Here is a 16294-nt window from a genome sequence, read left to right as displayed (position 1 = left end):
TATACACTAGTAAAAATAGGAATTAACATCGGATGAATTCTATAGTTAAATAGAAAAATTCGTCGCTAATACTATTATCGACAGATTAGTGACAAATTATCAAAAAAACGGTTATCTACGAGTGATTTAGTGATAGATTAGTGACAAAGTTCGCAGCTAATTATATTTTTTTTGTAGTAATAATATGCATTTTATTATTTTATTGGCAGGCTCTTGAGCAAGCTCTGGTTCGTCAAGCGGAACTTCTAGCATACATAGAGAAGAAGAGGAAGAAGAAGAAGTTCTTGGGGCTATTTTGAGTTTCTTTTTAAAGAATATGAAGATGTATTCGTCTTGGGATGGGGCTTTACAAGGATATTCAATATGGAACATCCACTGATTAATATACACATACTCATAGAACCATCCTTTTTCTTCACAAACAAGATAGGAGCACCGCAAGATGATACACTGGGCCAAATGAAACCCATATCAAGCAATTCCTGCAGCTAATCCTTCAACTCCTTCAACTCAGGAGGGGCCATAAGATACAGAGGAATAGAAATGGGCTGAGTGCCCGAAAACAGATCAATGCCAAAATCAATATCTCTATGGGCGGCACGCCCAAAAGGTCAGCTGGAAACGCATCAGAAAAATCCCGTACTACTGGGACTGAATCAACTATAGGGGTATCAATACTGACATCTTTCACATAAGCTAGATACGCGTTACGCCCCTTCTCAACCATTCGCTGAGCCTTAAGGAAAGAAATAACTCTACTGGGAGTGTGATCTAAAGCACCCCTCCACTCAACACACGGTACACCTGGCATAGCCAGTGTCACGATTTTGGCGTGACAATCAAGAATAGCATAATGGGGCGACAACCAGTCCATGCCCAGGATAATATCAAAATCTACCATGCTGAACAACAATAAATCGGCTCTAGTCTCAAAACCACTAAGAGCAACCAAACATGACCGATAAACGCAGTCCACAATAAGAGAATCTCCCACAGGAGTAGAAACATAAATAGGGGAACTCAAAGAATCTCGAGGTACACCCAAATGCAGAGCAAAATAAGAAACAAACAAGAATAAGTGGAGCCTGGATCGAATAGAATCGATACATCTCTGTGACAAACGAGTACAATACCTATGATGACCTGGTACCGGGCACTCAGCCCATTTCTATTCTGCCGTATCGTATGGCACCAACGGAGTTGAAGGAATTAAAGGAGCAGCTTCAGGAACTCATTGATAAAGGGTTCATTCGGCCTAGTGTGTCACCTTGGGGTGCGCCAGTTCTATTTGTGAAGAAGAAGGATGGCACTATGAGGATGTGCATTGATTATAGGCAATTGAACAAGGTAACAATTAAGAACAAGTATCCTTTGCCTCGCATTGATGATTTATTCGACCAGCTTTAGAGAGCGAGAGTGTTATCCAATATTGATCTCCGTTCAGGTTATCACTAGTTGAAGATCAAGGACTCGGATATTCTTAAAACAACTTTCAGGACCCGATATGGTCATTATGAGTTCTTGGTGTTGTCTTTTGGGTTGACTAATCCCCAACAACGTTCATGCATTTGATGAACAGTGTGTTTCGGCCTTATCTCGACTCGTTTGTCATAGTCTTCATTGATGATATTCTGGTGTATTCGCGTAGTCAGGAGGAGCACGCGGAGCATTTGATAGTTGTGTTACAGAGATTGAGGGAGGAGAAGATTTATGCAAAATTCTCCAAGTGTGAGTTTTGGCTCAGTTTAGTGGCTTTCTTGGGGCACGTGGTGTCCAGCGAGGGTATTCAGATTGATCCGAAGAAGATAGAGGCGGTTCAGAGTTGGCCCAGACTGTCCTCAGCCACAGAGTTTCGCAACTTTCTTGGTTTGGCATGCTATTATCGTCGGTTTGTTCAAGGATTCTCATCTATCGCATCGCCCTTGACCAAGTAGACACAGAAGGTGCTTCATTTTTATGGTCGGACGAGTGTGAGGGGAGCTTTCAGAAGCTCAAGATAGCCTTGACCACAACTCCAGTGTTGGTTCTGCCATCAGCTCTAGGTTCATATACCGTGTATTGTGATACTTAGAGAGTTGGTATTGGTTGTGTTTTGATGCGGGAGGGTAGATTTATTGCTTATGCTTCCCGTCAGTTGAAGCCCCTTGAGAAGAACTACTCGTTCATGATTTGGAGTTGGCTGTCATAGTTCACGCTTTGAAGATTTGGAGGCATTACTTGTATGGTGTGTCTTGTAAGGTGTTTACTGATCATTATTGCCTCCAGCACTTGTTCAAACAGATGGATCTCAATTTGAGGCAGCAGAGGTGGTTGGAGTTGCTTAGGGATTATGATATCACTATATTGTACCATCCAGGAAAGGCCAATGTGATGGCCGATGCATTGAGCCGAAAGGCGGTGAGTATGGGGAGTTTGGCATATATTCAAGTTGGGGAGAGACCTCTTGCAGTTAATGTTCAGGCCTTGGCCAATCAGTTCGTGAGGTTAGATATTTTGGAGCCTAGTCGGGTATTGGCGTGTGTGGTTTCTCGGTCTTCCTTATATGATTGCATCAGAGAGTGCCAGTATAATGATCCGCATTTTCTTGTCCTTAAGAACAAAGTTCAGCACGATGATGCCAGAGATGTGACCATTGGTGATGATAGGGTGTTGAGGATGTAGGGTCGGATTTGTGTTCCCAATATGGATGGGCTTCAGTAGTTGATTCTGGAGGAGGCACATAGCTCGTGGTATTCCATTCATCCGGGTGCCACGGAAATGTATCAGGATTTGAGGCAGCACTATTGGTGGAGGAGAATGAAGAAAGACATTGTGGGATTTGTAGCTCGGTGTGTCAATTGTCAGCAGGTGAAATATAAGCATCAGAGACCGGGTGGCTTGCTTCAGCGGATGGATATTCCAGAGTGGAAGTGGGAGAGGATCACTATGGACTTTGTAGTTGGACTTCCACGGACTTTGAAGAAGTTCGATGCTATTTGGGTGATTGTGGATCGGCTGACCAAGTCTGTGCACTTCATTCCTGTGTGTACAACCTATTCTTCAGAGCGGTTGGTAGAGATCTATATCCGGGAGATTGTTCGTTTGCATGATGTCCTAGTTTCCATCATTTCAGATAGCGGCACTCAGTTTACTTCGCAGTTTTGGAGGTCTATGTAGCGAGAGTTTGGTACTCAGGTTGAGTTGAGCACAGTTTTTCACCCTCAGACGGACAGGCAGTCCGAACGCACTATTCAGATATTGGAAGACATGTTGCATACTTGTGTCATTGATTTTGGAGGTCATGGGATCAGTTTCTACCGCTTGCAGAGTTTGTTTATAACAACAGCTACTAATCGAGTATTCAGATGGCTCCATATTAGGCTTTATATGGGAGGCAGTGTAGATCTCCAGTTGGTTGGTTCGAGACGGGTGAGGCTAGGCTATTGGGGAAAGACTTGGTGCATGATGCTTTAGAAAAGGTGAAGGTAATTCAGGAGAGGCTTCATACAGGAGGCAAAAGAGTTATGCTGATAGGAAGGTTCGAGATGTGTCCTACATGGTTGGCGAGAAGGTTCTACTGAAGGTTTCGCCCATAAAGGGTGTTATGAGATTTGGGAAGAAAGGTAAATTAATTCCTCGATTCATTGGGACTTTTGAGGTGATTCGGAGGATTAGGGATGTGGCTTATGAGCTTGCTTTTCCACCCAGCTTGTCGAGTGTGTCCGGTATTTCATGTTTCTATGCTCCGGAAGTATATTGGGGATCCGTCTCATGTTTTGGATTTCAGCACACTTCAGTTGGATGATGATTTTACTTATGATGTGGATCCAGTAGCTATTTTGGGTCGTCAGGTTCGAAAGTTGAGGTCAAAAGATATAGTTTTAGTAAAAGTGCAGTGGAGAGGTCGGACCATGGAGGAGGCTACCTGGGAGACCGAGCGGGAGATGCGGAGTAGATATCCTCACCTATTTGAGGCTTCAGGTATGTTTCTTGACTCGTTCGAGGATGAACATTTGTTTATGTTGGGGAGGATGTGACGACCCGACCAGTCGTCTCATGAGTTACCGCTCCGTTTCCCCCATTTCTGCTTCTTATTGATTGTATAATGGTTCTATATGTGATCGGGTTGATTGGTTAGGTTCGGAAAGGAATTGATAAGGTTTGAGACACTTAGTCTCTTTTGAGGAAGGTTAAGTTGGAAAAGACAACCGGATGTTAACTTAAGGTTAAGTTGGCGAAGTTGAGATTTTGGCGATTTCCGGTTGATAGGTGAGACTTTGATATAGGGGTCGGAATGGAATTTCGAGAGTTGCAGTAGTTCCGTTGTGTCATTTGGGATGTGTGTGCAAAATTTCAGGTCATTCGGACAAGTTTTGGTTGGGTTTTTGATCAAAAACAGAATTTTTGAAGATTTTGGAAACTTAGGCTTGAATCCGATTTGTTTTGGTTGATTTGATGTTGCTTGAGGGGTTTTGAAGATTGGTACAAGTTTGAATAAGGTTTTGGGATATGTTAGTGCCTTTGGTTGAGGTCCCGTTGGACCTCGGGTGAGTTTTGGGTGGTCAATCGGGCCATTCCATGAAGTTTGGAGCTGTAGAAATTTGCAGGTCGGTGTTGCAGAAAAATGACCTTCGCGTTCGTGAAGGGTCAGTTGAGGAAGCTAATTTAGCCTTTACATTCGTGAGGAAGGATCCGCATTAGCGAAGGGCTGTGCATCTGTGCATCGCGTTTGCGGGGGTGTTGTCGCGTTCGCGTAGAGTTAAGTGGACCAGGGGTTTGACTGGGAGTTTGTTCTTTGCGAACGCGGTCCCCTATCCGCGATAGCCTAGTGTTGGAAGCCTGAGCATCGCGTTCGCGTGAGTGTTTACGCATTCGCATAGAGTAAAAGTTGGGTTCTATGAAAATGTGCTTCGCGATCGCGAAGGAAGTCCCACGATCGCGATGAAGGATTTCAGGCCTGGGCAGAATGTTTAAATACTCGTCTTGTCCGCAATTTTGGGGTTTATTTCTTCCATTATTTATCGTTTTTGGAGCTTTTTGAAGAGGGATTCAAGGGAAATCACTTGGAGGTAAGATTCTTGGACTTAAAACTCGATTCTAATGTGAATTCCACCTAAATAATCATGGAAAGTAAGCCAAAAAATTGAAGAGCCAGGGCTTGGAAACTTAGACCTTTGATTGAGGATTTGAAGGACCATTTGAGGTCGGATTTCAGAACTTTTGATATGTATGAACTCGTGGGGAGATAAGAAATCCATTGGTGTAAAAATTATCGACTTCTGAGATGTGGGCCCGGGGTTCAGGTTTTGCTAATTTTGGGATTTATGTTGTAAATTGATTATTTTCGCTTGGGCTTCATTCCCTTAGCATATTTTGACGTCTTCGTTTTGTTTTGGATATATTCGATGCGAGTGGAGGCCGATTCGAGGGGAAAAGGCATCGCGAGCTACAGATTTGACCGGATTGAGGTGAGTAATGATTGTAAATGATGTTCTGAGGGTATGAAACCCCGAATTGCACATTGTTGTACCATATTGAAGTGACGCACACGCTAGATGACGAGCGTGGGGTTGTGCACTATTGGAAATTGTGACTTAGTTTGTCCCGAATGATTATTTTACCGCGTATTTGATTGAAATCTATTTACTATCATCATTATGTGGGTTGAATGCCATATTTGGGGTTCGTGCCAACTATTTGAACCCTTAAGGGACTTTTATTGATATTTCCTCACTGTTTTGACTTTATACTTGAACTCAGTCATGTTATATTTCACTGTTTTCGTACTCAGTCATGTTTACTCTGTTTTAGCACTTAAATGATCTTTTAAATGATATTTGGGCTGAGAATCATGTTTTACTATTGTCCGAGTGGCTTGTGAGGATTTTGACTGAGTAAGGCCGAGGGCCTGAGATATGTACGCCACGAGGTAGCTTGATTGATATGAGGTCGAAAGCCTAGTGATGATGCCACGAGATTGCTTGATACTGCGCTTGGGCCGTAAGGGGCCCCTCCAAGAGTCTGCACACCCCTAGTGAGCACGGGTACCCATTGTGATGTGAGATATAGCCCGTGGGGCTGGTATTGTTCTGAGATATTGCTTGATGGGCGGATTTGTTGATATTGTACTTTTAAGGTGAAATAGGAAGATCTTACTCGAAATTGAACTGGAACAACCTGAAACATGCAAGAAAGGGCCATAGGTGTAACCAGACTGACCCTGGTCCCTCGAGAACCTTAGAGATGGCGATACCAGCATAGGAGAGGCCATTAAAGGCCTGATGGTGGTGAGAAACCACCATGAACGGTAGCAGATGAATGGCGATGAGGGTGAGATAGGGTTAGGTTTTGAGAGCATTTGAGAGAGGAGAGGAATAGATGACGGCGGGGGAGGGTGGTAAAATGATTAGGGTTTTGGGGGTATAGGTTAGTTTAATTTAGCTAAGGGGAGATATGGACCGTTGATCAAAATGATCAACAGCCAGGATTTAGAAAGAAATGGGTCGGGTAGATAATGTGGTTTGGGCTGGGTAGATTTTGGGCCTAGTTTAATTTGAATTGGGTTGGGGGTCCGAATTTAAACATAATTAAAGGGAATATTTGTTAAATACCCAATTTATTAATAAAATAATTTATAAAAATAGCTAATTAAATGAAAAAATTTATTTTTATTCATGAAGATGATTTAAAATAATTACTTAGCACTATAAAAATATAAAAAGTTATTTTCTATATAAATAATGTAATTATGCATATGTATGGGCTATTATTGCAAAATATGCAATTGTAGTCTAAAAAATACAAATGCAATTAAAAAATGCATTTAAAATATTTGAACACTTATATGAGTATAAATGATGAATTTAGATGATTAAATCATCATAAAGTAATATGTGGGATAACTATTGACTATTTATATAATAAAAAATGCAGAAATGAATTAATTTAAGGCTTTTAAAAATTATATAAAAATTGCAAAAATACTTGTGCATGTTTGTAAATGTGTGTACAATATTTTGAAAGTATGTATGTGTACTTAAAGCATATGAGAGAAAAATTGGGTATCAACAATATTGAAGGCTACAGCCGAAATAACACGGCTCGGAGACGTCCGAAACCCGCAATAAACAACATGCCTTAAAATACTTTGAAAAAACTGGTTAAAAGGCTATTCCGACAAAGCGATTAAAAAAGGGGCTTCGATAAAACTAGCCCTCTAAAAACCTTAAGAGGTATCAAATTACTTTAATACAAATGTGCTAAGGCACAAAAAATAAAGGGGTCTCAATCGGCATCGGACCCTAAAAAAACCCAATGCGTAAAAAACACATGCTAAGGCAAACAAAATTTTTATAATAGCCATCTTTTAGCGTCCATAATGGCCCGATCTAAAAGAGCCTAAGGTCCAATACACTTAGGGTTCGAGACCTTGTTCTCACTCAACTCGGACTTAGGGGTCCCATTACTCCGAGCTCGTATAAAGTCGACTTAAAAATAGCTCGAGGGTTCATCATAAAACCTTAAGAAATATTTTGCTCTAAGTTCAAAACTTTCCTATTGTTTGCTAAAAAACCTAAGGGTTTTTTTTACTCTGAGTTCGAGCTAATGCTCACTCGATTAGTGAAATTATAACATCAAAAAATTTCGCAAGTCAAAAACAAAGCAGACTTTACCACGAATCAGAGATAGAGCGGAAAGAAAAGGAACTTCTTATACATAGAAAGTATTTACAATGCCCACAAGGACCTAGTCCTTACACAAAAAATATCCTAAGGACCTAGTCCACTTTGGGAGCCGCATCTTTGGAAGCCACATCTTCGGGAGCCGTCTCCTCTGGGGCCTCATCCTTATCTACTCCACTCTCGGATCCACTAGTAGAGTCTTCATCATCAAAGAGTAAAGCTGCAGCCTCATCCTCCAAAGCTTTTGCATTCTCGATTTCGGCTTAGAGGTCAAAGCCACGAGCGTACACTTCCTCGAGAGTCTCTCTCTAGGATTGCCGCTTGGCATGATTGATAGTACACGGAAATTTGACTTCAGAAGCAATAGAGATCTCCTATGCATGAATGTTAGCAGCCTCGGTGCCAATTCGATAAGAGGCCACAAGTGCTTCCGCCTCAGATTTAGCCTTTGCAAGTTCCGCGGTTGACTTAGCTTCGAGCTCCGCAATCTTCCGAATCCAGGCCAAGCTATCCCCCTTCACACTTTAAAGTTGGCATTCGACCGAAGTCAGCTGGGCCCGAAATGTGTCTTTATCCGGGCAAGATGATCCATATGTTTTTTCTACCCCAAGGTCTCGGTCTCTTTCATCTTGACCTCCTCTTGAAGTTGCTCCACCAACTCGCCCTTCTGCTGGGCCTGCAAAGTTGAAATGTTAATCTCCAAGTCAAATGAACACGTAAAAAACTCCCAAAAGGTTACATTACCCGCTCAATGAGCTAGTCTATTCTCGATGAGCCCTCGTTAGTTCGGCTCGGAAGTCCCTGATTTCCTTCTCTTTTTGAACGCAGAGGAGTTTGAGGCCGTCTTTCTCTTCCACGAGTTTCTTGAGTTCGGCCTCGCATCGGGTAAGCTTGGCTCAAGATTTAGAAAATTCTTCTCGATGGAGCGTCACGGCCTTCACAGAAAGGAAAAAAGTCAGACTTGGAAAAATGAGAATAAAACACAAGCATAATTATGGAGGCAGAAACTTACTTGTTTAAGAAGTTGCTGGGCCTCGTAAAAAATGAACGAAGCATCCCGATCGGGACCATCTTCAAACCCTACGAAGAATCCCTGGAAAATATCATCCCCTTCGTGGGTCGTCCCCATGTCGGGAGTCTTCATAGCCTGGGCATTTCGGAACTGCCCTTCGAAGAAAATAGGGCCAGTCGGCAATTCATCTATATTAAATATCCCAAGTGAGTCACTTAGGACATTCTCTTCTCTTTGAGGGGCCTTGGAATTAGACCCTTTAGGCTTACCCGCCCGACGTTCTTTACGGCGAGGTGTGCTTTTATCACCTGATGGCTCGGGGACTCTGCTCGAGCTCCCCTCGGATATTTCTTTGGTGTGAGATTGAAATGCATCAACCACCGCCAGTTCAGTGGCCTTTGAAGATTTAGTGCTTCCCCTCTTTCGAGCTACGAGCTAGGAGTTGGCGTCCTCTCCTTCTTCCTCGTCCTCCCAAAGTTGTTGAACTGCATCAGCAGACAGGGCTGTAGGGTCGACCCTAGGCTTTCGGGCCTTACTTTTCCTGGGCTTCGGGGTACTTGGAGGCGAGACCCTTCTCCTATTCTTCTCTTTGATTGGCTTCGGTATCTCCTCTTCACCGGGCGGAGGCGGCCTCATAGCAACATTGTCTCCGAGGCCTGCATAAGGAGAAAGTAAGTTTTTTATAGAAAAGCATCAACATGTGAACAAAGTAACTTACCATAGTTTTTAGCTTCCCAATGACCCTTGGCCAAATTGCACCAACAACGATCAGCATATGAAAAAGTGGAGGACAGTTGTCGAACCCAACTTGTAAGATCCGAAATTGCACTAGGAAAACAAGGGGAAGCTGCACCATCGAAAAAAAAAGGACCGAAGAAGAGTAAAGAAAGCAAAGTAGTGAGCATCATCGATGGAGTTGCGCTTATGTTTCATGTTCCATTCCTCGGGGAATGGCATTCTTTCGGTAGGAATTAGGTCAAAGGTCTTGATTCGCACAAATCGGCCTATCCACCCTCGGTCCTTGTCCTTATCGATGCTCGAGAATTGCACCTTCATAGACCAACGATGGAGCTTTATCAACCCACCTTGATAGAGGTGAGGGCTGTATAACTTGATAAGATGGTTGTGGGTAAAAGACATCCCCTTGACCTTGTTCGAAAAATATCTGAGCAAAATGACAATGCACCAGAAAGATGGATATATCTGGCCAAGGATCACCCCATATTGATGACAGAAATCGAGTATAACCGGGTCTACGGGGCTCAGTGTGAAAGTATAAGTATACACACTTAAGTACCCTTTCACATGGGTAGTGATGTCCTCCTCAGGGGAAGGAATCACCATCTCCTTATTTTCCCAATTGCAGTCCTCTTTCACATGCTCGAGATTGTAATCATATATAGAGCAGATGTATCGGGATATGGGCTCATATCGGCCTGTAACTGATGTAGGCCTATCGACTTTGAAATCGAAAGACAGCTCGCATGGCCTAGGAGTGAGGTTCCACTGGCATTTTACCACTAGTCGGCCGCAATGATGAGGATGCTTTTTCTTTTTGAGGGATAGTTTTAGATGTTTTAGCCATCACTGTTGTGGAATTCAAGAAAGGAGAAGTAGTTGATGTTGTGACAAGCACAAATTGAAGAGAAGGATGGACTCAAAGAAAATGGAGAAGCTTTTAAAGATTTGGGAAGTAAAGATAGTAAAGATTGATAAATTGACCTATTTATAGTGGCCGCTTCAACATTTTGAGGAAGCTAATGGCCAACCATCGGCCGCCTTTAATTAAAGGCCTTAAGAACTATGCGGACGCGACCCTTTAATTACTTCTGTCGCTGATGTCACGGAATTGACATCATGATCGAGGCATCGGAGGATCGAGGATCAAATCGTTTCTTATCATTCTACTCTAAGAAATGTGGGGACTATCTGTATACGGTTGAAATCAGGTATGCTCAATTTCGTAGGCTCGAGTAGTCGCTTAGATAATAAGTTCACAATGGATCGGGCTCGAGCCCAATGACAGAGTACAAGACTTGAAGATCGAAGTGCTCGATGAACACTAAGGCCATGTATGACCAACCTCAAGATAATACTGTTATGGTTTTATAATAGAAAGAGCGAGATTCTAGCAGCAGCCCTAAGATCACGGCATAAATTCCGGAACGAATTTGTATTAGACGGTTAGACAGTTGTCCAATAAGATTCCTTACTAAAAATGGAAATGTTCCTTATTTATGGCTCCCCTATTATATAAAGGGGAGTCCATTTATTTGTAACATCATCAATCATTGACAAGAGAATATACATTCATCATTTTCTTGCTTACTGTTCATCTGAGTTGCCTTATAATTTATTGTTCTCACTGACCCACCTCGAGACTGCCATAGCTCAAGGTCGAGACCTGCTTGTACGCTGGTTTGACTTACTTTATTCTTTAATTTATGCATTTGATTCCTTATTTATCAATTTGTATTGGAGTAAATCATATATCTTTAAGACCACAATACAAGTTTAACTGTTATTCGGATTTTAGGGTAAACAATATAATAATTTACTAGATCTTGACATATGAATATGAATGAACAAAGAGATTGACGCATTTTAATAATACTTGATAAGAATAATTATACAACAGATTATTTAAAATTAAAAATGGAGCCCATCATATTCTATTAAATATTAAATCCCATAAGAGAATCTCAAATATTTTTAGGCATTTTTAAAGAAAATTTTATATAAGTCTTAAAAGTATATATAAAAATTATATATTTATATATCGGTGTGGTTTGGATTTTTTACTCAATACCAAACCAAATCAAACCACACCTCATCGGGTTTTTAATCGATTTGGTTTGATTTTTCGGTTTGATACAGTTTTGCGATTTAGTTTGTACACCCCTAATGTGCACTTATATTAATGTTACTCATAGAAATTTAAGGAATATTCATTCTTCTACCTATTTATTTATTCCAAAATTATCATTAATTTACTTATTATAAAGGGGGGAATTCCTTAGGAGAAAGAATGGGAAAAGAGATAGTGAAAGCAGAATTAGGAGAGGAGACAAACTTCAACTGGCCATCGTCAATGACATCATCCTCATCTAATCATGAAGAAATTACAAGGATGCCTTTGTTAGCACTGAACCATGTTTCCTATGTCTATAAATCTGTTCCTAAAAGTGTCCATTTCTGTGAGCAAGTTCTTGGCTTTGTTCTAATCCAGAGGCCCTCTTCCTTCGACTTTGAAGGAGCTTGGTATGACCAATATTCTCCAACACACATATTTTGTGTTTGCTTTTACATACATTTATGCCAATATTTGGAAATAATTTTATCACTAGTGCATGTGTAAAACTATTTTGCATTATCAGTGCATATAAGTTAAATTTAATTTATAAACATGGTTGCGCTAATGCTCTTCTTAGATTTGAAAACTAGAACAACAAAAATAAATCTCTGATATATATTTTGGGTTGATTTTTCAGGTTGTTCAACCATGGTATTGGAATACATTTGTTAGGAAAAGAAGATACACAATCAAAGAAGGGAAAGATAAACCCAAAAGACAATCACATTTCACTCCAGTATTCGGATATGGACCTCATTATTGAGAGATTGGATGAGTTGAACATTGAGTATGTAACAGCTATTGTGAAGGAAGTGTTGGGCACATGTCCATGCTGTTCAGCCAAAGGCCCAATGGCCTAATCCTATTCTTTTTTGGTTTTCATTCTTATTCGGAATTGAATTCGGCGTTTATTCCTATTTAGAGTTGGTTTAGACTTTAAGAGAAAGCACCACTCATTATCTATAAATAAGACAACCTTTGAGAATTATTATATGTTCATTGATACAAGTCGTTGAAAGACTTAATCATATAAGAGTAGATTTTTAGAGAAATTTCATCAAAAGAGAAGAGAGAAGAAAAAGTATTTGTTTTTGCTGCAGATTTATATTCCAACCAGCCAACTTCAATTCGTTAACTGTTGGATCGGACTGATATTTTGACTGAGTATTTATAACATCTTGGTATTTTATTTGACGGTGGAGATCGGATTTGAAGGCCCGTAACATCTGATTTCAAGCCTCAAACAACAGCTTCATTTTTGTGAATTCTCCTCTCTCTTCAATTGATTTGTTGGTGATCTTGTTGCTATTGTTGCTTCGTATTCGGCACTTGTTGTATAGTCAATTTGGAGAACTTTGGTAACTTTTTTATTGTTATAGTGGAGCTTTTTGGATTTTTGTGATCCCGTGATTTTTACCTTCGATTTGAAGGGGTTTTCACGTTATAATTTGGTGTTCTTTATCTTCTTTATTTTGGGGTTTGCCTCTTCCTCGACATAACAATGGTATCAGAGCTTTAGTTATTTATCTAGGTTATTACGGAATGAAGGCTAATATGAGCTAGATGGTATGTTTAAATGGGAGAAATTGTAATTTTTGGAGAAGCAAGATGAAAGACTTGTTGTTCGTGAAGAAGATGCATCTACCCGTTTTTGCAGCTCATAAACCTAAGATTATATCTGATGAAGATTGGCATTTCGAGTACTAACAAGTATGTAGATATATACGATAATGGATTGAAGATAATGTTCGCAACCATATTGTGAATAAGACATATGTGAGATCATTGTGGGAAAAATCTAGAGACTTTTGATGATTCAAAAACTGGGAACAACAAGTTGTTCATGCTAAAGCAATTGATGACCTTTAAATACAAGGAAGGCAGCCCTATCCTTGATCACATAAATAGTTTTCAGGGCGTCCTTGATCAGCTGTCTGGAATGGGAGTGAATTTTGATGATGAGATACAAGGACTTTGGCTTCTTAATACTCTGTCAGACTCTTGGGAAACTCTTCGTGTTTCTTTGACAAATTTAGCTCCTTGAGGTAAGGTGGCCATAGAATATTCCAAGTGTGGTGTGTTGAACGAGGAAGTAAGAAAAAAATTTCAGGGTTCGTCCTCGCAAGTAGATATCTTGGTTACACAAGACCACGGGAGAGATAGAACAAGACGCTCAAGGAATAGAAGTAAAAGTAGAAGTAAGTCAAGATCCAAATATCATAATATTATATGCAACCATTTTGACAAGAAAGGACACATCAAAAGGTTTTGCCACAAGTAATTACAAGACATTAGATAAGGAAAGAAAGTTAAAAATAATGAGAATAATGTTGCTGCTATTGTTCGAGATGACCTTCTTTTTGCTTATGATGAAAACGTCATCAATTTGGTATCCCATGAGACGAGTTGGATAGTAGATTCTGGAGCTACCTCACATGTCACACCAAGAAAAGACCTTTTTTCATCTTATACTCCTGTTGAATCTGGAGTGTTAAAGATGGGCAATGCCAGTGAAGTTAAGGTGTTTGGTGTTGGCACAGTTTGTTTGAAAACTAATAATAGTTCAACGTTAGTTCTTCAAGATGTCAAGCATGCTCACTCTTCTGTGTCGTTATTATGGTATTCCGATGGTACTTGTCGTTTTCCCCCTTACTTATTGTAATTATTGTATTGTTAGTCATATTGCGTTGTTTTCATGTAGAAATCATGCATTGTTTTTCCTCTACTTATACTTGTTCAATTTATTAGATCTGTAAGTATTTTGACTGTTCCTCGTCACTACTCCACCGAGGTTAGTCTTGATATTTATTAGGCACCGCTGTGGTATGCTCATTCTATACTTCTGTACATTTTGTACAAATCCAGGTAGTGGATCGCTAGTAGTTGTGCTGACCGTTGCAGTGGAGACTCAAGGTAAACCTACTACTGCATTCGCAGGCTTCGGAGTCACCTTCTTATTTTGTATTTACACTGTTCACTCTTATTTCGAGACAGTTGTATTTTAGAGGTTTTCTAGCAATTTTGTAGAACTTATGACTTGTACTACCGGTTTTGGGGAATTATAAGTTTTGTAAAAAAAATTATATCGAGCCTGTTAGATTTTCCTTATTGTTGGGAAAAATTGGGTCTGTGACATAATGCCACCTGCGGCTTCTGGTTTCAAAACAGAACATTAGTCAACTTACCGGAGAACACAAAGTTATTGTCTTCTAAGGGTGATTTCATCTAGTCTAGAATACTATATTCAGAGAACCTTAGAAATTCTTGACAAAGTTATAAGTAGTAATAAAATATAGAAATTATGATTTATAACTACTTCTGCGGCCATTTAGTGATAACAAATTGATAAGTAGCTTTTGGAGTTATTATAGTAGTCTATTACTTAAACGATCATTCAACTATATGAAATTATCTAATAAAGTCATTTTTCTTTTGTTTGTAACAGAAAATTCACTTAATTATACTTATAATACTCATAAGGTCAAGCAACCAGCTTTCTCAAACTTTTATCTGTCAACTACCTATTTAATCATCTAAATTAATAACTTTTATCTTCTTCCTTTTTATTTTATTTTTTTTAATCTATTAAGTATTTTCATTTTTTTTCTTTTTAATTTATATTATGGACTTACCTATAGAATAACTATATTTATTTATAAAATAAAAATAAAAATTTAGTTTTCTAGCATATATAATGTAGGAATAATAATATACTTGAGCATAATATTCAAGAATATATAATGTATATTATAAAAATACCTTTATTTTAAATAATTATTTTTTATATTACATGCATATATATATATATATATATATATATATATATATATATATATATATATATATATATATATATATATATATATATATATATATATATATATATATATTATAAAACTTTTGTTTTCTTTAATTCTCAATTATGTGAATAATTTTTTAGTTTTTGCTGTTAATATCAAAATTATTATTATGAATAAATTGTTTTAATTAATTTTTTTACTATACTCAACATTTTGTTATTGCAACATTATATATGCTTAATTACTATTTTATTTTAAAAAATTCTAAATAAAATTTATTTATTCTATAGGTAACTTCATAATATAAATTAAAAAGAAAAAAATGATAACATTAAAAAGTTAAAAAAAATAATAAAAAGAAGACAAAAGTTGATAATTTAGAGAGTAACATAGGTATTTAGCAATCAAAAGTTTGAGAAATCTAGTTGAGTGGTCTTCTAAGTGCTTTATGCATAGTTAAGTGATTTTGCTATTACAAACGAAAGAAAAATAATTTTATAAGGTAATTTCAGATAGTTGAGTGACCATTTGAGTAATGGACTCGCCATTGCAAATAGTGACGAGGCCAATATGTCACGACCCAAACTGGACCCAGTCGTGATGGCGCCTCTCGTGACAAGGCCAGCCGACACAATTCCCAAATTCAATTTTTAACAGTTTAATAAGTCAATTTAAGTCATTTATAAGGATAAATCCCCAACAAGTACAGATTTAGCAAAATAAAAACAAGTGTGGTAATAAATACAGCCCGACATCAGAGTGTCACAAGTCACGAGCATCTACGAAGGTCTAAAATACAATGAAAATTCTGAAAATACTAAATACAGTCTAATGACATCAAGAGGGAGTAAAGCAGTGTTGCGGTCGCCGGGCAGCTACCTCGCTAAACTCTAATGACCCTGCCTCTGCTCATCCAATACCCGATACCGGGTGCAGAAATACCTGAATTTGCACACAAGGTGCAGAG

At 39.0% G+C, this 16294-nt stretch overlaps 1 protein-coding gene across 1 annotated transcript; it reads left to right on the top strand.

Annotated features, from left to right (window-relative positions):
- The first annotated feature begins 11701 nt into the window (after positions 1–11701).
- LOC107763460 (glyoxylase I 4-like) lies at positions 11702–12387 on the top strand. The gene is made up of 2 exons (XM_016581947.1): positions 11702–11934; positions 12165–12387. Exons 1-2 carry the CDS (start codon positions 11702–11704, stop codon positions 12385–12387), a joined length of 456 nt encoding a protein of 151 aa, XP_016437433.1.
- Positions 12388–16294: the final 3907 nt, after the last annotated feature.

This window comes from Nicotiana tabacum, chromosome 7 (assembly GCF_000715075.1).
Source record: "Nicotiana tabacum cultivar K326 chromosome 7, ASM71507v2, whole genome shotgun sequence".
Classification (NCBI taxonomy): domain Eukaryota; kingdom Viridiplantae; phylum Streptophyta; class Magnoliopsida; order Solanales; family Solanaceae; genus Nicotiana; species Nicotiana tabacum.
Note: the sequence above shows the minus strand (reverse complement) of the source record. Positions and strands in the feature narration are given on the sequence as shown.

What these genes read in the sequence shown, in the direction of transcription:
- LOC107763460 (XM_016581947.1), top strand. Translation starts at nt 11,702, where the DNA reads ATGGGAAAAGAGATAGTGAAAGCAGAATTAGGAGAGGAGACAAACTTC. An exon ending in TTCGACTTTGAAGGAGCTTG is followed by an intron (nt 11,935 to 12,164) that starts GTATGACCAATA and finishes TTGATTTTTCAG; the next exon opens with GTTGTTCAACCATGGTATTG.